The 21,742-nt window shown below is 50.9% G+C and overlaps 1 protein-coding gene across 4 annotated transcripts in view; it reads left to right on the top strand.

Moving 5' to 3' along the window:
- FBLN2 (fibulin 2) overlaps positions 1–21,742 on the top strand; it is an 83,986-nt gene that overhangs the window by 38,892 nt on the left and 23,352 nt on the right. For all 4 annotated transcript variants that reach the window (XM_045063367.1, XM_045063365.1, XM_045063366.1 and 1 more), the window contains 4 exons: positions 16,070–16,181; positions 17,570–17,699; positions 18,405–18,585; positions 21,074–21,277. In XM_045063367.1, coding sequence (XP_044919302.1) covers positions 16,070–16,181; positions 17,570–17,699; positions 18,405–18,585; positions 21,074–21,277 — 627 coding nt within the window. The remainder of the gene's footprint in view (positions 1–16,069; positions 16,182–17,569; positions 17,700–18,404; positions 18,586–21,073; positions 21,278–21,742) is intronic.

The raw sequence follows: 21,742 nt of genomic DNA, 5'->3' as shown, positions 1-21,742 counted from the left end.
GTGCTGATGAAGCCAGCAGACATTTGCCGACCACTGACTCTCAGCCTTTTGCTCTGACCACCCCGCTGGGTCTGCCCAGTTGCCTGGCATGAGCGTGTAGCTCCTGTGGCCAGCAGTCAGGGACTCCAGCACTGCCGGTGTCACAGATCCACATGGGGCACCAAGGACCCAGGGTGGGGTCTGCAGGCCCCAAGCTCTGCCTGTGCCCTCAGCCCCAGGCACAGAGTTTTTGGAATCTCGGGTTCCCTGGGATACATGTGGGGGAAGGGTGGAGGAGGCTGAAGAGTGGAATCTGGTTGCAGGGAACTGCCCACCTGGGCGCAGAGAGCCCCTGGCTCCTGAGAGGGGGGTAGGAGGGGGGTGGAGAGTGACAGAAGATGTCTTGTTTCACTGGCACCCCCCGCCCCGCCATCTGCCCCACTCAGCCCCAACGTGCTAATGGGCCCCGTGCTCGGAACCAGGAAGCAGAACACTCCCCCCCAGCCTGGAGTGTGTGTACCTGCTGTCACAAGCAGACTTGTGGAACACACAGGATGGGGGAGCAAAGTCAGACGCTGGCAGTGGGGTAGCTGGAGGATAGGAGCCGCCGGCTGACGGGGCCATACAGGGGCTGTGCAGACCGTGGGACCAGGAAGGCGCATGGAATGTGGGGGCAGCTGCTCCCCAGCTCTGATTGGTGCCCTGGGGCAGGGAGGCCCAGTGTGGCCTATAACTTCGGGTTTTCTAAAAGAAGCCAGGGATCTGGAATTTTCTATGAAATCTCCCAATTTGTAAATGTTGGCAGCTCATTCAGATACACTGAAGTACCAGTAAAGGAGGCAGGGAGTGCCAGTTCGCTGCCACAGTTCAGTCTCCCTACTCCTTACCACCCCTAATTACCCAGCTGGGACCCGGAGGCCCAGAGGTGGGTGAGGGGCTGGCCAAAACCTCCGTGAGCTCAGAACATGGGCCCCCAGCCCTGACCTCCAGCCCAGTGGAGTCAAAGCACCGGGAACAGATGGTCCTTGCAAAGGGTGACTGAAGAGTGTGTCGTGAAGAGGCCACAAGCACAGGTGTGGGCGGGGCTGGGGACCCGCAGAGACTGGTGTGGCGCTTGTGCTGGCAGCCATGGAAGGTGTTGCTCCTGGGCCTGGAGAGGAGCCTGGCAAGAGCTGGGGTTCACGGTGCTGTGGACTTTGGTCGAGGTGGCCACGCCTGCCTGGGGATCTGTGCTGCTGCCCCTTCCGCTCAGCTTCTGCCAGCAGAGAGCAGTGGGACGCAGGTGTGGGACAGATGGGGACAGGAGCAGGTTTTGTGGATGATGGCCACGTAGACTGTGGCTGGGGAGGGATTAGGATCTCTCCAGGATGCCTCACCTCCCAGGTTTGGTTTGGGGCTGTGCTTCCTGAGGGGGTGCCCCCAAGTCTGTAGGCCAGGGCTACTCATGGTCTTTTTCTGGAGGGTTTGGAGCCGGTGGCTGATACTCAGGTAGAGACACAGCCTTGACAGTGACCATGAGCATCTGGCATGCCAGACAGAGGTCTGGGCCAGAGGTGGAAACCTGATTAGAGGTCTGCTGGGTTTCTGTTTCTTCCCCCATTGAGTTTGCCCTGCTCAGCAGGTGGGCAGCAGGTGGGCAGTAGGTGGGTGGGTGGGGAGGTGCCCAAGGAAGGCCTCATGATTCCCTGTTTGTCATCACATGACCCCTAAAGCCTGGATGTGGGACCAGATGGGCCAAGGGACTTGCATGAGATTGCTCTCCCAGTGGAAGGACAGCAGGGTTCTGGTGGGGTTTTCTGGCTGGTACAGAATGGCGGTGTCAGCTCACCTCTCCTGGGCCCCCGGGATGTGCTCATTGCCCACTGAATATTGAGTTATGGTGCAGGCTGCAGGGGACCAAGGACCAAGCTACTTGGGGGTTGGGGAGAAATGTGGTAAAGGTCTATGTGGGGTTGGGATCTGATGGGGCTGCAGTCCCACGTCACTTAAGAGAAATGCAAAGTTGCTGGGTGAAGTAACTGGGAATTTGGCTCTGGAAGGACCCCAGCCTGGTCCTGTGGTATCCCCCTTGGGAAAACTGAGAGCCTGTGGTCCCAGATTCCTGGCCCCTCCCCCTCGTCTGGTGACCCATCCCTGGGTACTCCCTGTCTCTTCCCTAGGCTGGACCTCTGTGTCAGCGTCACCACCTGGGGCTTTGCAGAAAACCTTGCTGGTGCCCTGTTTCTGTTTGCCTCAAAGAGGAGGAGGAAAAAAAAATCCAATTTTTATGTGATGTTTTAATTTCTATAATTCTTTTTTATTATTTATTTGACAGAGAGAGATCACAAGTAGATGGAGAGGCAGGCAGAGAGAGAGAGAGGGGGAAGCAGGCTCCCTGCTGGGCAGAGAGCCCGATGCGGGACTCGATCCCATGACCCTGAGATCATGACCTGAGCCGAAGGCGTGGCTTAACCCACTGAGCCACCCAGGTGCCCCTAATTTCTGTAATTCTTTAACCAATCCCTCTTTATTAAGGTGAAAAATAAATGTTTACATTTCTCTTATAGAAAAAAACTGGCCTGGGGAAACTAAAACTGCCTTATAGTTAAACATCTTCTCTTACTAAACTACATATGTACGATAATTACTGGTAATTAAATTGAACTATCCAGAAAGACCAGGGAAGTAGAATGAAGTCACTGATAAGAATCATGTATAAAACAAAATGTTTTCCTTAGAACCAGAATTCCATCAAACCTTTTTGAGCAAAAAGTACAGTCTTGTAGGTGGCAGCAAGTTTCTTCAACTCATAATGAGGGAGATACAATTCACAGTTCTTTTGAGGCAGAACAGAGCATGTCCCAAAGTGTCTTGATGAAGTTCTGATAGTCGGTGCCTTTGGTTTGAGATTTGAGTGATACTGGAAGACCGCACTGGGCTTGGGGGCTGGGAGAGGCCCCCTCCCAGAGCACAGGGAGGGAGGAGTCTTGCTCAGGGATTGGGTGCCATCGTGAGCTTCAGCTGGCGGTGGATGTGGCCAGTAGCCTGGGGTGAGCCTGAGTGGAGGGAGGGACAACCCTCCTTTTAGATGAAGGTCACCTGTGGGTGAGGGGCCCTCATGGGCATCCGCTCTTGGTCACGGGCCCTGTTTTAGAAAGCTGTAGGCCATGATCTAACTCTGGAGTGATCTTCAGGGACTGGTTCATTCTTAGAATGTGAGCTGTCCACTCTTGGGTTCCAGCGTTTGGATCTTTGTCCTGTCCTTTTTCTGGGAAGGTTATTATCTCAGACAGGGGGATGGTCCCGTTCAGTTTTTCAGAGTTTGCGTCTGGTTTCTGTGTGTCTGGTGACTCTCCCTAGGGTGGTTTCCTCTAAAAGTGAGGCCAGTTCCACACACTCTCTCTGAACAGAACTGAGCTTGTCAAGAGTTTTTGTGCTGTTCTTGATCAGGGCAGCCTGTTCTACTTTTCTCCTTTTTTCCATGGAGTCAACTTGTCATCAGCTGGAAAATTCTAAGTGGAAAAGTCTAGTTAAAATGCAGAGGACAGGTACACCCCCCATCCTACTCCTGGCTCCCTGGGAAACTGGGGACGGTAGGGCCCTCCTTTGCACGGGTCATCCTGCTGCTCACCTACCACCCCCACAGAGCTTCCCAAAGATGATGCTGCAGCCACGTGCATGGGGCCTCATAGCCCCTCTGTGTTGACTAAGCCCACCAGAGAGTCCCCATACCTGTGGCTCCACCAACCACAACACCCCCACACCCCAGGATTCCACCGGAACCCAGCACACTCCGGGCAGCCGGGATGGACCCTTGGTGGGGCTGCTGTAAGGGGCAGGGGCTCAGGGAAGAAGTTTCAGGCCCATGACTGTTCAGGTCTTGCTCTTCTTTCTCATTCGAGATGCGGTGTGAGTGTGCGTGCACACGCGTGTGTGTGTGATGGAGACCTTTCAATCGTGACACTATATATATGGTACAACTCTGAAAAATAAAGGCCTTCTCTCATATTAGTACATACTGGGACCCTGCACTTAATACAGTTAGTAATCCCTAATGCCATCTGATTCTCAGACCACAGTCCTATTTATTTCCCCACCTGCCCCCAGAGTGCATTGCAGAGCTCCTTTTGTCAAGTCCCCTCTAATCAAGGCCGGTTAGATGTTATCTAGCTTATCTGTGTTGTTACATCGCCTGAGTTTTCTTCTCTCTAAAACCTTGTGCTGACGTATGCTGTAGATGCCATTTAAATCTTGATTAGTCTAACAGTACTCCCCTGACAACTTCTTATTTTTGTATTTTTATTTATTATACTCTTTATGGAGTATAATTGATGTGAATCACACGGATCTTAATAGAACAGCTCAGTGGATTTTCACATATGAAGACGCCTAGGCAGCTCCACTGAGATCAAGATCTAAAACACTTCAAGCATTCCAGAGTTTTCCTGGGGCCCCTTCTTAGCCATTTCTGCTCTCCCTCCCTCATGGAAACCACGATGCTGACTTTTTCCACCTTCTTGCCTACGCTTGAAGGCTTTTTTGTTTTGTTTTGTTTTTTGTTTGTTTGTTGTAAAATGGGAGCCATGTGGTATTTTGCATTTAACTTCTTTAGCTCAAGATAATATGTTTGACACCCATGTTGTTGCCTACAGTTGTTGCAGTGGTTCATTTAAAAAGACTGCTCTGTATTATTCCATTGTCAGAATAAATCATGGTTTATTAATCTATTCTAGCATGAGAGGACACTTGGGCTATTTTCAGTTTTTGGCTGTGATGAGGACAGTTGCTGTGAACGTTCTTAATGGAGTCTTTTGGATGATGTAGGCATTCATGTTGGGTATATACGTGGGAGTGGAACGTGACACGGCCATTTTTCCAAAGTATACCACCAGTTTGCATCCCCACAGCAGTGAGTGAGTGTTCCAGTTGCCCCGCATCTTTGCCAACTGGATGTGGTTGTTCCTTTTCATTTTAGCCAATCTGGTGGATAGGTAGTGGTGTCTTGTTCTGATTTTAATTTGCATTTTCTCTTAACTTAGGATGTTGAGCACATTTTTTGTATTACTGTTGGACATTCCATTGTCATTTGCTCATTTTTAAATTGCCTTTCTTTGTCTAACTGGTTCTAGGAGTTCTTTATGTATTCTGTGTGTCTTTTGTTGGATCACACATTATCTTGTTTGATTGTGTAACTTTTCTTCCCATTTTAAAACATTTTATTTTTTATTTTTTTTAAAGATTTCTTTTTTGAGAGAGAGACAGTGAGAGAGAGAGAGAGTGTGAGCAGGGGAAAGGGTGGAGAGAGAAGCCGATGCCCTGCTGATCAAGGAGCCTGATGTGGACTTCGATACCAAGACCCTGGGATCATGACCTGAGCCTGGAGGCAGATGCTTAACCAACTGAGCCACCCAGGCAAACTTTTTATTTTAGAGAGAGAGAGAGAAAGAGAAAAAACACGTGCAAGTTGGGATGGGGGACAGGGGAAGAAAGGGAAAAGAGTCTTTAAGCAGACTGCTCTGAGCACAGAGGCCCACTCAGAGCTCGAACGCACGACCCTGAGATCATGACCTGAGCTGAAACCGAGAGCCGAAGCCTAACCAACAGAGCCACCCAGGCACCCCATCTTTCCACTTTCTTAATGATGATATGTGATGAGTACATTGCAAATGCTCTCTTGTGAGGAGCACAGAAATCCCTAATTTTAATGAAATGTAATTTCTTGATCTTTAATTTTATGTATTTTGTGTCCTTTTACAGAAATTTTTGTCTACTCCAGATTCATGAAGTTATTTTCCTCTTTTAATGTGTTTCACCTTTCACATTCGATCGTATTTAGATCTGTTTCTTTAGGCAGTGTGGATAGGAATCAAAATTCAGTCTTTTTTTCAAATGCATATTCAGCTCACCCAGCACCAGGTGTTACAAAAGCCATCTTTCCCGCAACAGCCTTGTTGGCTTTGTCAGGAAGCAGGGGCTTTTGTGCCCATGGTGAGGATGGGAAAGGAGCCCTAGGAGTGGGGGGGCCCTGCTTCCCCTGGAGTAGCTGCTGCAGAGGAACTTGAACTCCCCCCTGCCTCCCTCCTCCTCACCCTCTCCTTTGCTTGCTTCAGTGCGCTGCTCAGGGGCTTGTCCTCTGGAGTGTGCGGCTGCCCCTGGCTGGGCTTGTGGTCTGGGGCAAGTGGGGCCTCCTCTCTGGGTGGCTGCCTGCTCATCTGTAAAATGGGGATGCATGTGGGACCCTCTTTCTGGAACTGGAGGGGAGATGAAGTGGCTGCAAGCTGGGGTCCCCAGGGGGCTCGGCCAGGGCAGAGACCCAGCCTCCAGCCCGTCAACAAGAGCAGCCCAGTGCCACTGCCATTGGGCAGTGGTGGGCAGGGAGTAGACACCACCCCACGAGGAAACCAGGTGATGGGAGGTGCTGGAAAGAGCAACGGAGACTCGGGACTGCCCTTTCCGGTTGGGGTTGGGAGGAGAAAGGCATCTTGAAGGGGCTGAATTGGGGGGCCGTGGTGGGTGGGCTCAGCCCAGGTTGGTTGTGACTATTGTGCCTGTGATCCTGGCTCAGGAAGATGAAGCTCGGGAACTCTTCTTGTTTGTCCACTTTACAGTCCCTGTAAGAGGACTCCAGGTGCTCCCAGGGCCTGCAGGTACCCACTCCCCGCCCCCAAGAACGCCAGGCTGCTGGGAGCAGAGAGCTGCAGCTCTGGGCTGTTTGCTCAGGCCTCTCAAACATCCTGACCAAACAGGGCGCTGGCGGAGATGGCCCACTCATCACCCTCCTGCCAGGTGCCCAGGTTTTTCCGCAGCATTTCCAAAGCCAACATTCTTTAGGACTTTGATGTCCAGGGAGAGGGGACTGTCCGAAGGGGTCGTGACCTCCGAGCTGGATTGTTTAGGGCACCCATTGTTCTGTGATCAAAGGTGACTACAATCTCTAGAATCTCAGAATCTTTTTATAACAGAATGTGTCTTGAATGGGCAATACCTGCATACGATAAGAAACGCATAAAAAATACAAAAGGAGCGAACAGTGAAATGTTAGTGGGCTTCCTCCCTCCCACGGTCAGGTCCTGCCCTGAGCCAACCACTGTTACCAGGGTCTTGGCTGTCCTTCCAGAAATAGTCCATGTATGTCTGTGTATCCCTTTAAAATGAAAAGGGATAACTTTTTTAAAAAAAATATTTTATTTATTTATTTATTTATTTATTTATTTAGTCAGAGAGGGAGCAAAAGAGTGAGCACAAGCAGGAGGAGTGGCGGGCAGAGGGAGAAGCAGGATCCCTGCTTGGGAACCTGCCGTGGGGCTGGATCCCAGGACCCTGGGATCATGACCTGAGCCAAAGGCAGACCCTTACCTCACCGAGCCACCCAGGCGCCCCTGTTCTCAATTCTTCATAGTACATTCAGAAATCAGACCATATAATTCTTTTTAACATCTACATAAGAGTGGACAGAAATACATCAAATTATTTAATCACTGCCCTGTTGATGAGATTTTGGTTGTTCCTCACCTTTGCTCTCACAAATTCAGGGGTAGCAAACATTACTGTCCAACTTGTTTATGTCTGTGGGCGAGATTAGATTTCTGGATGGAGAAGTGCTGGGTCACATTTTTTTTTTTTTTTTTTACAATGCAATGCATTATTATTAGTTTTTTAAATTGCAGTGATATACACATAACATGATATTGGCCACGTTAACTAGTTGTAAGTCAGTGAGATATGTTCACATTGTGCAAGTATATTAATCCATCTCCAGAACTTAATTTTTGAGCTTTTATTTATCTATTTGATGAAGAGAGCACAAGCAGGGGGAGCAGCAGCGGGAGAGGGAGAAGCAGATCTCCCCTCCCCCTGCCCCGAGCAGGGAGACTGATGCAATGCCGGGCTTGATCATAAGACCCTGGGGTCATGACCTGAGCCAAAGGTAGATGCTTAACTGACTGAGCCACCCAGGTGCCCCATTCCAGAACTTTTTCATGTTCCTGAACTGAAATCCTGTGCCCATCCAAGCTGACTTCCCATCCGTCCTCCTCCAGCCTCTGGTAACCTCTTTGCTACTAAGGAGTGTTTAAAGTGGGCCGCTGTTGGAGGTACCAGCTGTGGGGACAGAGGCTGTGGCCCGACTGCCCTGCCCATCTGTTCCATCATTCTGACCATCCTGACTTCCATGCACATGGGCTCCTTCCTTTTCTTTAGAGCTGTACAGTTGTTTTGCTTTTCCCCATTTTTGAACTTCTTCTAAAAGGCAGTCTGCGGTCTTCTTCTGTGACTTGCTTCTCCCCCTGCCCAAGATCCTGTCTGTGATTCATCTGTGTTGTTGTGTATGGTTGTAATGAATTTGTGCACATCATGTGGTCCTGCCAGGGCCCAATTCCACCCTTTCCCTTGTTGAGGCGTCCTTGAGTTTTCTGCAGTTTGGGGCTTATGTTTGTGGGGGTCCAGGTGGAGACCACGGACACCTGTTTCTCCTGGGCGTGTACCTGAAAATGAGATCACAGTGTCATTGGCTCTGGGTATTGTCCACCTTCCCAGACGAAGTTAATGGTTTCCCAGAGTGGGTCTGTTCTCCCTCTGTTGCTCAGGGATGTCGGAGGCGGCTTCCTGCCAGAGTCTGTGAGGCAGACGGCTGGCAGAGCCTTCGGAAGCCAGAGTGATGGGGGCCGTCCCATGTCACTAGAGGCCAGAGAGAGGGTCACGGCTGCAGCTGTCACAGAGGGAGAGGCCCCTCCCCTTCAGCCCTCACTCGCAAATAATCAGCAGACTAGGGACACTGCACGCCCTCTGGCCCAGGGCTCTGGCCAGGTGGCAAAGTGGCCAGAAATGGGGGAGTCCGCAGAAACCCAGAGGCAAGCAGAAAAGGCCGGGGAAGGGATTGCCGAGAGCCCCACCAGCTTCCTGCGCTCAGGGGGTTATTGTTTTGTCCATCCATTTACCGGTCAGTTCCTTTGTTCCTTGACTAATTCACTGGTGAGCATTCCACAAACACATGTGTGCCAGGGCCAGGGAGGTACTGGTTCCCAAGCGCCTGTTGTTGGCCAGGCACTGAATCGTCTCACTGCCCCGCTTTGTGAAGCGTGGCAGAGAGAGGTCGTTTGCCCATTTTACAAGCAAGGAAATGGAGGCTCAGAGGGTGAGTGACATGTCTGTGTCCCCTTAGCCCATGCTCCCCTCTGGCCCCCTTGCTGGAGAGGCGGTCTGGGCCAGATGGATGGGCCACACTTTCATTCTTTTCCCGCATTTTCTAAGTCTGTGCACTGGGCTGTGTATCTTAAACTCTATTTACACATCTGGAAAATCAAAATAATCATCCAACATCATGTTGTTGATGTAAGCTTTTCGTGAGATTGTCTACACCGAGGGCCTGGGCTGCTTGATTCAGCCCCAGGCCTTGGGAGTCTTAAGAGGACTCAGATACATTCTTGATTCCTGAGACCTTCTGAGTCTGGTGGTTAAGACAAGCATGTCACCTGACAGCAGGGACATCACAGTGGAAGCCTGTATCAAGTGCTGGTGTGAATGAAGCCAGAAGTGGGGGCTTTTGGTCCCCCCAGTTTGGAGGTGAGTGCCAGTGGGAGCCCTGCAGATGGAGAGGCAGGGAGTCCCACGTGGATTGGCTGGTTAGGGATGGTGAGTGGGACAACGCAGAGATAGGCGTTCCCCACCTGGACCAGCATGCAGAGACAGAGTGGCAAAGAGAAGCATATAGGGCTAGGATTGAGGGTCAGAACTGGACGTGACTCTGGGCTGTGACTGTCCAACCAGGGAGGGGTGCTTCGTCCTGGAGGGCAGTGGCCTTCCGGTAGGGGTTTGTGGACCACAGGTTCCCTGAGCCGATTGGGACCAGGGAAGGCCGGGGAAGTAGGGTGTGTGATGAGGGTTGGCATAGAGGTGAGTTTAGATCCAGAAGTCAGAGAGCTTCTCTCTGAGGAGGTGAGAACCCTGAAGGAGAAGGGCCAGCCATGTTGACAGTGCTGGTGGGAAAGGGCACAGGAAAAAGGCAGAGGATTCCAGGCAGAAAGCAGAGTCCACGGAAAGGATCTGGGGCAGGATTGAGCCCAGGGAGTTCAAGGAGTGGAGAGAATGTGTGGCAAAGAGGATCAGAGAAAGGAGATGAAGTGGAGCAGTCAACAGGTCTTTGTAAAGAAAGGGGAACTCTTGGGGGCCTATAGGCCAAGGAGAGACACAGTCTGATTTATTATGTGTGAACTTATTCTGGTGCCCTCTGGACAAGGGCCTGGAAGAGGACACCTGAAGGAACAGGGACCATGTTGGACCAAGAGGTGGTGGTGGAGTGAAGGGCCCGGTGGGTGGACTGGGATGCACTTTGGAGATGGCCTGCTGAGTGACGGAGGGAGATGGGAAATGGGGAATGGGTGCAGGAGGGTTCTGAGGTTGCCAGGGGCCCTTCACTGATGCAGGGGAGACCTTGGGAAGAGGTGGTTTGAGGGAAATCAGTTGCTGAATAGTTCTGGCAGTGAGAGCACTAGGGAGCACTGTTGGTGGTTCCTTAGCCAGCTGTGGTGTGTGTGCACGAAACTACAGCTGAGACAAATGTGTGTATGTGGGGTGGGGGGTGCGAGGTAGAGCAGGTACTTGGAGCTTGGCGCTGGATGAGATCAGCCAGGGCCAGGGTGGAGATGGAGAAGGGAAGAATCCTGGGACTGGACATCTGAATGGTGGTGCTTGGGAACTTAAAAAGAACCAGAGAGAAAGACAGAGGCTGGGGACCTCAGAGGGGCTGATCAAGGAAGGAGACCTGGAAGAGAGGGCCTTTGGGCTGAGTCTTCCAGCACTGGGATGGGGAAGGAAGGTGTGTCTTCTGGATGAGGAGACGGGGGTACACATCTTATGCAGCTTTGCCTGGCCCTGCCTCCCACATCTTGGACAGTACCAAGCAGCGCCAGGCTTGGTCCCTCCTGTTCCAAGTGGGTGGCCCTCCCAGCATATGGGTTCATGGCCTCTTGAGTTCCTTTGTCTGAAACAGAGGGAAGCCAGAGTGGGAAAGGCCAGTGGAGAATGGTGGGATGTCTGCCAAACGCAGGCTGAAACCTGGCTTCTGATCAAGGAGGGGGCAGGAAGAGAACACCATTCAATCCACAGGGAAGCAGAACCCGCTCTCAGGCTGATGCTGGTCAGATTCTCAGACAGGGCCTTTAGGATCAGCTATATCAAGTCATCCATGCCATGGATGTGGGAAAGCTGAGGCCTGGAGAGGGGAAACTGAGGTTTGGGACTTCTGACTCACCACCTTATCTGTGAAGTGGGGAGACAAGAGTACTCACTCATCATAACTGTAAGGATGAAAGTGCTTGGACCCAAGGCTGGCACTAGCCTGTACTTCATTTCTGCTCTTACAGTTATTTCAGTAGGGCACCTATCTCAAGTCACTTGGCTAAGACCCAGGGATCCACTGCAATCTCCTGATCTCACTCAATAAGGCAGTCTTGGAGAAGGCTTATGGAGTAAGAGTTCAGTCCAGTACAAGAAAGATGTGAACTATGCAGAGAAAGGACAAACTGCTGAGGTAGCGTGAGCTCCCCATCCACAGAAGTATTCAAGTGAGGCATGACTCCCACATGCCCAGAGTGTAATGAGAAAGGATTAAACATGGAATAGTGGCATCACTTTTAGTGGCCACAGAGACTCTAGTGTCTTTGTAGAGAAAGAAGTGGGTTAAGAAGTAATTTCATAAATAATCAAGATTTCACACAGTAATAAATGCTATGAGGAGTCTTAAAAATGAGTGATGTGATGACAGTAACTGGGGCTGGTTGGATATGCTGTCTCTTGCCGTATAGGGATTTTACACTTTTATTGTATTAAGTTTTCTTTTTTATTTGTGGACACTCTGTTTAGTGTTGTCCTAGAGATACTAGCAGATGCAATAATTCAAGGAAAAAAGAGACAGTTATGATGAGTGTGTATATATATGTATACACACACATAGACTTATGTGTATGTATATGTATGTGTGTATATGTATATGTATGTATATATGTATATGTACACATAGGTATGTATGTATATGTACATATAGGTGTGTGTATGTATATATGCATACATATGTATATACATAATGGAATATTACTCATCCATAAAAAGGGAGATCTTGCCATTTTTCAAGAACGTGGATGGATCTAACAGGTATTATGCTAAGTGAACTTAGTCAGCCAGAGAAAGACACACACAGTATGATCTCACTTACATGTGGAATCAAAAAAGAGCCACACTCAAAGAAACAGGAGTTGTTTGGGGGCTTCCAGGGAATTGGGGGGAAGTTCTGGGAAGATGGAGAGATGTTGGGCAAAGGGTACAAGCTTGCATCCAGTTATAAGATGACTAAATTCTGGTGATCTATGGCACAGGACGGTGACTAGTTACCAATACTGTATTGTGTACTTGAAAGTTGCTGTGAGACTAGATCTTAGCACGTTCTCACCACAAGCAACAACAACAAAAAGGAAACTCTATGCGATGGTATCCCCTCACATTAGTGTAGCAATCCCCTCACATTGGTGTAGTAATCCCCTCTCAGTATTTATTTGTGTCTGTAGTCATTTTTATTACATTTCTGACTTCGGTGGGACAGGTGTCTAGTGTTTCATCGCTGAGCGTGACATTTGCTATTTGTTTCCGGTAGATCATTCTTTTCATTCCTCCTGGTACAGATCTCAGGTTGTTACTGAAACTTATTTCCCCTCTTCTACAGAAGGGCCTTGAAACCTAGAAAAGTTTAATAACTTGAAATGCCCACTCTGCAGATGAAGCTGGCGATTCTTACTAAGCTGTCACTCTTTTCCTGGAACCTTGCAGTCTGCTGACATCCACCGGCACGTTTGTTCCTTGCTAGATGACGTGTACTGCTCAGGGATATTTAGAGTTCTTTCTAGGCTTTAGCACTTCTGCAGCTAAAGGTCCTCAGAGTAGAGGAGGACACTAAGACTTCAGAGAAAGGAAATAGCTATCCATGGTAGCGTTAAGATGTGGGCTCAGGCTCAAAGTTATTCCGTTACACCCCTGTTGTTGCCCTAGCACGGATATAGGTATTCTAGATGAGCTTTACCTTTTTTGGTTTAAAATTTTTTATTTTAAATTTTATTTTAAATTTTAAAAGGATAATGGCATGCAATGTATTAGTTTCAGGTGTACTAGATCAATTTAACAATACAGTACATTGTTCAGTGCTCATCACAATGAATGTAGTCATCATATAATGTTAATTACAGCATTATTGACTATATTCTCTAAGCTGTACTTTTCATCTCCATTTATTTCATAACTGGACGCGCTTCTATCTCGTAATCCTCTTTATCATTTCACCCATCCCCCCACCACCTCCCCTCTGGCAACCACCAGTTTGCTCTCTGTATTTAAGATTCTGTTTTCTTTCTTTCTTTCTTTTTATTTGCGGATTTGCTTTGTTTATTACTTTCCCCATGTAAATGAAATCATATGGTATTTGTTTTCCTCTGTCTGGCTTATTCCATTTAGCATAATACCCTCTAGCTCCACCCATGTTGTTGCAGATGGCAAGATCTCATTCTTTTTTAGGGCTGAGTCATATTCCATTGTCTATCTGTACCACATCTTCTTTATCCATTCATCCACAGATGTACATTTTGGATGCTTCCCTATATGTTGGATGTTATAAATAATGTTGCAACAACAGAGGGGTGCAGTTATCTTTCAAATTAGTGTCTTGTTTCCTTTGGGTAAATACCCAGTAGTGGGATTACTGGATCATGGGGTATTTCTATTTTTAATTTTTAGAGGAATCTGCATACCTGTAATCTGACTGTATCAGTTTACATTCCCACCAGCATGCCCAAGGGTTTCCTTTTTGCCACATCCTTACCAAAACTTGTTGTTTCTTGTTTTTTTTTTTTTTTTAATAGTGGCCATTCTGACAGGTGTAGGTGATATCTCATTATGGTTTTAATTTGCATTTGCCTCATCATTAGTGATGTGAGCACCTTTTTAATGTATCTTTTGGCTTAGATGTGCTTTATCTTGGCATGTCATTTATTTTTAGACCTCAGAAGCAAATGGTTGCATTATTTATACTTATCTTCTGGCACCTCACACATTATTGTCTCTTTAAGACTCTCCCTTGTTTTATTTATGTATTTATTCCCTTTTATCCCTTTTCCCCATTGCTGACTTCTGCCCCACCAGAGGCAACTGGTCCCCTCTGTTTAATTTGCACGTGTGTGTGTTTTTAATTAATGTGCAAAATGTGTATTTTAATTTTGTTCTCAGTATTTTTCATTTGTGTAACAGATCTCACTTGGTTTCTTCCTTCCCCCCACCCCAGTGCTTTTTTTTGTACCACTCCATATTTTGTGGGTACATCTAATCTGTTATTCCTGACAGCTGTGGGGTCCTCCATGGAGGACATCCCTAAATTCTATCCAGCCACTCCTCCACTGATGAACACCCACTTCCACAAATGACACCAACATCTCGCATCCTTGTAGTGGTCACATTTTGGGTCTGGCTGAGGACTTCCCTGTAGTGCACAGCCACGAGTAGAACCTCTGGGTCCAGGATGATATGTGTACTTAATTGTGTCTGCGGTGCCTTATCTCCTTCCAGACCCGCTGTGCCAGGGACCACTTCTACCCCCGGGCATGAGGGTTCTTACCTGTGCCTGGCATGTGGCACGCTTTCTGATTTTTCCATTTTTTTTAAAGATTTTATTTATTTATTTGACAGAGAGAGAGACCACAAGTAGGCAGAGCAGCAGGCAGAGGGAGAGGGAGAAGCAGGCTTCTCACTGAGCAAGGAGCCTGATGCAGGACTCAATCCCAGGACCTCGGGATCATGACCCGAGCTGAAGGCAGATGCTTAAGGACTGAGCCACCCAGATGCCCCTGTGCCTTTCAGTTTTAAGACATTTCCCTACCCCTGCCTCCTCCTGCTCTCCTAGCTACACAAATATTTTCTCCACTAACTTCCCTAGATGAGTTGTTTTGTTTTTTGTTTTTTTAGAGAGCAAGCGTAAGTGTGGGGGGAGGGCAAAAGAAGAGAGAGAACCTTTTTTTTTTTTTTTAAGATTTTATTTATTGATTTGACAGACAGAGATCACAAGTAGGCAGAGAGGCAGGCAGAGAGAGAGAGAGAGAGGAGGAAGCAGGCTCCCCGCTGAGCAGAGAGCCTGATGCGGGGCTCGTTCCCAGGACCCTGGGACTATGACCTTAGCCAAAGGCAGAGGCTTTAACCCACTGAGCCACCCAGGTGCCCTGAAGAGAGAGAATCTTGAGCACACTCCCTGCTCAGCTGGGTCTCGCTACCCTGAGATCATGACCTGATTGAAATCAAGAGTTGGATGCTCAGCCCACTGGGCCAACAGGCGGCCCTCCTAGATGAGTTTTGATCTTCCCTCGCTGCTGCTATTTCTTCTTATGCCTTATCCTATCTTGGTGTCTTAGGTCAGGTTCCTTAGAAGCAGATCCTGAGTGGCGGCTGGGTGGCTCAGTCATTTAGGCGGCTGCCTTCAGCTGAAGATCATGATTCTGGGGTCCTGGGATGGAGCCGTGTTGGGCTCCCTGCTCAGCAGGGGGTCTTCTCCTTCTCCCCGTGCCCATACTTCCTGCTCGTGTGCCCTCTCTCTCTCTCTCTCAAAAGTAAATAAATAAAATCTTAAAAAGAAAAAAAAAAAAAAAGCCCAACAGAGCCTGATTTGAGGGTTTTGTGCATGTAGTTGTTCATTTGGAGAACCGGCCTGGGGAGGGGGCAGGGAAGGAGCTAGCTGATGCCCTTCCGATCCCTTTGGGAGCTCTGGAGTGTGAGTGGCCCCCAACACTGTCCCCTTTGAGGCAGGGCTGGGTTTTTGTCAGTAGTAGTCAGTAGTCACTGATTGGCCATAGTTCTGCCAACCTCCTCCCCCATGGGGGGTACTTAACCTCGCAGGCAGCTCTCCGAAGCCCGTTGTCCTTGGGAACTATCAGTGGCCACCAAGCACAGCAGCCTTAGGGCGTCCGGGGTAGAGTGAGTTACCTTCCCTGGGAATGGGGGTCCAGACAGCACCAGCAGCATCTCTGAACATCTTGGAACCAGGTGCCTCCTCTAGAGTGGTGACCTTGCCTGTGTTGCCCCTCCACTCCAGTGTCCACAAAGGATCTGATCGAGACGTGCTGTGCCGCTGGACAGCAGTGGGCCATCGACAATGACGAGTGCCTGGAAATCCCCGAGAGTGGCGCGGAGGGTGATGCCTGCAGGTAAGGTGGGCACCCCGGAACAGGCAGAGCTGCCCGTTTACCTTTTCCAGATTCCAACTTGCTTTGGCCTGTGGGCCCTGGCAGTACAAGGGGAGCGCAGTCTCCACGTGTCTCCACGTGCATGTTGTGGCTGCTGTGAACCCACCGGCCAGGCTTACCCCAGGAAAGAGAGCCTAAAGGCTGGCTGCGGGAATATACCAGCCACGCACATTTGTAGCCTGCCTGACAAGTGAGGTTAAGATGGTATGCTTTGGAGCCTGTGTTCAAGGACTGGTACCACCTGGGAGTGGGGAGGGGCCTCACTCACTGTGTACTGCTCAGACCCCATGAGATTTTCTTCCTCAGCTTTGAACCAGGAGCCTTCAGCCCTCTTTTTTTCCCCCACTCTGCTATCCTGGGGTCTCCAGAAGTCTGGCCCCTCACTGTCCTCTGCTGTCTGTGTGGATTGTTTTTACTGACTCTAATGTTCTCCGCAAAGGAATAATTTGTACCTTTGCCCCTTTGGCACTAAGTGTGGAAAACGTCTTGTTCAGCCATTCACCTCTCCCTTTTTCCTAGGGAGGACTTCTTTCCCAGCCTACTTATTTTTCTCAGTAAGGACAAGGTCCAGAGAGGTGATGTGATTCACCCAAAGCCGCACTGCTCCCTGGGAGCATGGCCAGAGTCAGAGCCCCTGTTTTCCCAATGTCTAGCCCTCTGTGCCTCTTTTAGAGACATTTAAATTCTAACCTTGTCCTTTTCCCTTCCCTTTTGTCATCCTACCAGTTTGGGGACGACTTAGGAGTTAGAGCGTGCCTTATCAAAGAATTTGGAGCTTAGGGGCCCTGACTTCTGCTTGTATTCCTCTTGTGATGGGAAGCTCACTACTTCATAGATAGGCATTTCTGTCACTGAATAGCTCCCACTGGGACATGTCCTTTCTCAATTGAGACTAAACTCCACCTCCCAGACCCCCATCTTTATGTGCTGGCTCCCCAGAGCAGCCCTACAGATATGGGGCGTCATGGCCGGGGGACCTGGAGGCTGCTGTCTTCCAGACTGAGCTGCCCTATGCTTCCTGGGGTTGAGTCTGCCTATCCTTCTCAGCCCTGTGGGGACCTGGAATGCTGACCCTTCCCACACTGGTCAGGGATAGACAGCGTGAAGTCCCCTGGGCCCCAGGCCTGAGTGTTGTTGAGGGACCTCAGACACAGAACCCTCGTTCTTTGGTAGGGGTGGGGGAAGTGCCACCAGCACAGGCCTTGCTTGCTGTGGACCTCTGGCAGGGGCTGCCTTCTCTGAGCTTCATTTTATTCTCTGGGAAATGGGCCCGGTCATTCCTCCTGGAAGGGTCACTAGGAGGATGGGGTCCGGTGCTTGGGCAGAGCTGAGGGACCCCTCTGTTGCAGGACAGCCCAGAAGCACTGCTGTGTGTCCTACTTGAAGGAGAAGAGCTGCATGGCTGGCGTCATGGGGGCCAAGGAGGGCGAGGCCTGTGGGGCTGAGGACAATGACACGTGCGGCATCTCCTTGTACAAGGCAAGCCCGACCTGTGCATCTGTAGCCTGGGCCTGAGGCCCTTGCGGGCTGGGGTTCGGCTCCCTGTGGGACTCCTCCATAGGAGGTTTGGGGGAGCCTCTTCATCTGGAGAGAAGCCGTCCTCAGCTCTCATTGCGGCCAGCTCACTCAGGAGCTACTCGTCAAACACCAGCCTGACCTGGGCCGCGTTCGGCATTAAGGATATAGAAACGAACAGCCCATGATAAGTCCTGTCCTCACAGGGCTTTCTCTTTCTGTTTCTTCTTTTTGTATCCGACTTATTTCACTCTGCTTCACATCCTCAAGGTCACCATGTTGTAGCGTGTGTTAGGCGCTCTTTCTCTTTCAAGGCTAGGTAACCATCCATTGCGTGGCTGTGACATGTTCCTCTGACGGCTGTTGGGTTGCTTCTGCCTCTTGCCTCCTGTGAATAACGCTGCCCTGACTGTGGTGCTGAGAAGAGCCTTTCTCCTGAGGACAGACAGTGCTCCCCTTCCACCATTCTGGCTAGAACTTAGTCCGGGGTCCGCACTGCGCTTCTAGGGAGGCTGGGGAATGCGGTCTTTCTTCTGGAGAGTTCACTTGCGGCCCCAGGCTGCCTCCTGGGGACCCTGAGGGAGTCCCTCGGGCTTACAGTCCATGGGAAAGGCGGATGGGCTCCGAGGGGCCGGTGGGCTGTGGGCAGTGATGCGTGTCTCTCTCCAGCAATGCTGTGACTGCTGTGGCCTAGGACTCCGTGTGCGGGCCGAGGGCCACTCATGTGAGTCTAACCCCAACCTGGGCTACCCCTGCAACCACGTCATGCTCTCCTGCTGTGAAGGGGAAGACCCCCTCATTGTGCCCGAGGTGCGCCGGCCCCCAGAGCCTGAAGCCATTCCACGGAGAGGTGAGTGAGGGGCAGAGATAGCCGTTGGGGCTTCCAGCTAAGGCTGGGTGTCCTCTTGTTTTCTGGGGGACCCTGGGGTCTATTGTCACCTGTGGCTGAAGTCCAGGCTCTGCTCTGGCTGGAGTTCTGTGGCCTCCGATGGTGGCCTCTGCCCTGTTACTTCTGAGACGGTGGTCCCATCCAGCTAAGTACGTACGATCCGCTCCACCCCCCAAAACGCCAGCTTCCGGCCACCCTTCCCCTCCTCACTCCCCTGCCCTCCCATGTCCACCAGCACCTCCACACATCTTCCTCTTTTACTCTTCTACCCATTTCGTGCTCTTCCAGCCACTCTTCTACCTATTTCCTGCTCACTGGCACGTCCTCCTTACCCTGGTTCATTTCTCCACCCATTCATCCTGCTACACTGTCTATTCCCGTACCCTCAGCTGGCCATTCACACGTCCTTCCTTCTGTTCGTGTATCTATCCAGCCACCCATTCATCCACCCGTCCACTCACCCAGCCACTCACCCTTCTGCCCGTCCATCTGTCTGTCCATCCATCCATCCGTCCGTCCTTTATCTGTCTGCTCATGTACTCACCCGCCCAGCCAGCAGAAGCCTTTCACTTATTCATTTACCTTCATCCATCTGCCCTCTATCCTTGTCAGCTAGGCCATCCCGTGTCTTCAGGGTACAGGACAGAACCAGTACAGAGAATGCATTCAGAAACTGTGCCCCACCCACCTGATCAGCCCCTTCCGGGATAGCACTGTCGTTCTCCCTGAATCTTCAGCGCTTGGCCCTTTAAGTCACTAGCAAATGACTGATGAATGATGGGTTTGTTTGATGGCCTCCCCTTCACCATCATGAGCCCTTTGAGGGCTCCATGGACCTGTGTCCTCTTCCTCTGTGCCCCTGCCCAGGGCCTGCCCCCACACTACCATTGACTGTGTGCACGGGAGCTTGGGTGACGGTGCAGAGCCTGGACCCGGAGCCGTCTCAGACCTTCCAGCCTTCTGTGTCTCTGGGGTCTCCTCTTTCCTCTGACTTCCATGTGCTATGGTCCCTCTGATAGCCACCATGTCCACTTCTGTCACCCTAGCCAGGGATGTCAACAGGACTTGTGACTGTTAGCCTTCTTCGTGCCTGTGAGCCAGCAGGAGCCTGATGAGGATGTCCCAGGGAACCCACAAGGACTCTGCTAAGAGGGACTGGGCAGCCTTACCAGGCTAGCGTGGACACAGATCCGCATCCAGTCCTAGGAAATACCACTTGCCGGGGTTGGCTGTAGGGGCCTGGTTGAACGGGGCTGTGAAGGTCTGGTTAGTACCCAGAAGGGTTAGGTTCAAGGTCAAGTTTGGGAGGAAGTTTGGCCTTGAGAGTAACAGGGTGGGGAAAGGGCCAGCCAGGGTCCAGAGTAAGAAGTGCATGTTCCTCTTGTCCAGTGGAGAACTGGTGGATAACCTAGGTCTCAGGAGACACAGATGGTAGGGTCAAACTGACCTGGGTTCCCATCCTGCTCAGGTGACGTTGGGCAAATCATTTTGCTCCTCTGAGCCTCAGTTTCCCTTCTGCCAGGAGCATTGTATGAAGAGCATGCTGGTGAGGGCGGGCTGAGTGTGAACCCTAGAAATGCTGCCTAGCCTGTGGCATGCTCGGCAGAGTCCTGAGCCCAGACCTGTCTGCTGCCTACCTGTAGTGCCTGATCTCTGGGCTGGACTACCAGCTGCCACAGCCCTATCTGCATGCACTGGGCCAGGGCTGATTGGCCCGGAGCACAGTGTAAACATGCTCAATATGAAACATGTTTCTTAGACGTGACCTCATGGCAGTTGGTTTCTTGGATGGCTTGGCTGCCTGGGGCCAGGGAGCAAGGCTAAAGGCCCGTGCCTATTGGGGACATGGAGGCCTGTGGGTTCTGTTCCCTATTCTGCTACTGGCATATGAAGAGCCTTCAAGGCAGCTCAGCCCCAGGAGCCTTCTCTGCCACTCCCACCTGCTCCCCACTGCAGAGGGGACAGGAGAGACCAAGCACTGCCCAAGGGGACATGGCTGCGGAGGGCCCAAGTGAGAGTTCAGATCCCCATCTGACAGAACACATGTTTGGGTCCTTTCTGTTGCTAGGGGTGGGCCTCCCAGATGTCACTGAGATCAAGGATCTGGATCCAGTTCAACACTTCGGCCAAAACTTTCTGGGGACTGTTATGGGCCTGGTCCTGTCATACTGCAGGCAATAAAGACTTGGATGTGGCTCTGATGGGTTTATTCTTCTTGCTAGAGGTCTGTTTCTTTGTCCATCCATCCATCCATCATTCACTCACCCCTCCTTCACCATCTGTCATCATCATCATGCATCCATGCTTTGTCCATCTGCACTATCTTAGCTGGGCACCCAGAAGATCCTCAGGAGGACCTACACTGATTTCCCAGGGGCCTATAGTGTCAGCCACCTGCTAGGGCCAACCTGTGTTCCATCACGAGGACTCACCCCCAGTCTGGTTGCAGAAGCAGAGCTGGCGAACCGGGAGGCCCTATCCCTGGGCACAGAAACTGAGCTGCCCAACAGCCTGCCTGGTGATGACCAGGATGAGTGCCTGCTCCTCCCAGGGGAGCTGTGCCAGCATCTCTGCATCAATACCGTGGGTTCCTACCACTGTGCCTGCTTTCCTGGCTTCTCACTGCAGGATGATGGCCGCACCTGCCGCCCAGGTAAGGGCCCAGACGGCTGGGGCAGGGCCTGACCTTGCCCATGGAACGTGGTGTTCCTGGGATGGGCACAAGGCTCCTTCCCCACCTGTCACCCTACACATTGGAACCCATGGGAACTGGAGGCCCCTAGTAAGGGGATTTGTAAGGCCACTTGGACAGATTGAAACTGTCTGCTCCATCTGACGCTCCATTTGCATGGGCGGCCCCAGCGCCCCACCCTAGATCCCAGTGCAGGGCCAGGACCCAGACCACAGAGCCTCCCAGCAACCCAACTCAAGCTATGTCCCCAGTACTGGGCCTGAGGTGGTCAGGCTTCAATAGGAAGCCTCGAAGCCTGCCTCAGTCCCTGGTCTGGGGAGCTTTCTGCCTGTCGGCTCTCCAAGAATAGACACATTTTTAGTCTAAAAACTCACTCCCCTCTTTCCTCTCCTCCTCTGCCTTAAATAGCTGTGAGATCCATCTTGC

This window comes from Mustela putorius, unplaced genomic scaffold (assembly GCF_011764305.1).
Source record: "Mustela putorius furo isolate JIRA1106 unplaced genomic scaffold, ASM1176430v1.1 tig00003850_pilon_pilon_pilon, whole genome shotgun sequence".
NCBI lineage: Eukaryota > Metazoa > Chordata > Mammalia > Carnivora > Mustelidae > Mustela > Mustela putorius.
Note: the sequence above shows the minus strand (reverse complement) of the source record. Positions and strands in the feature narration are given on the sequence as shown.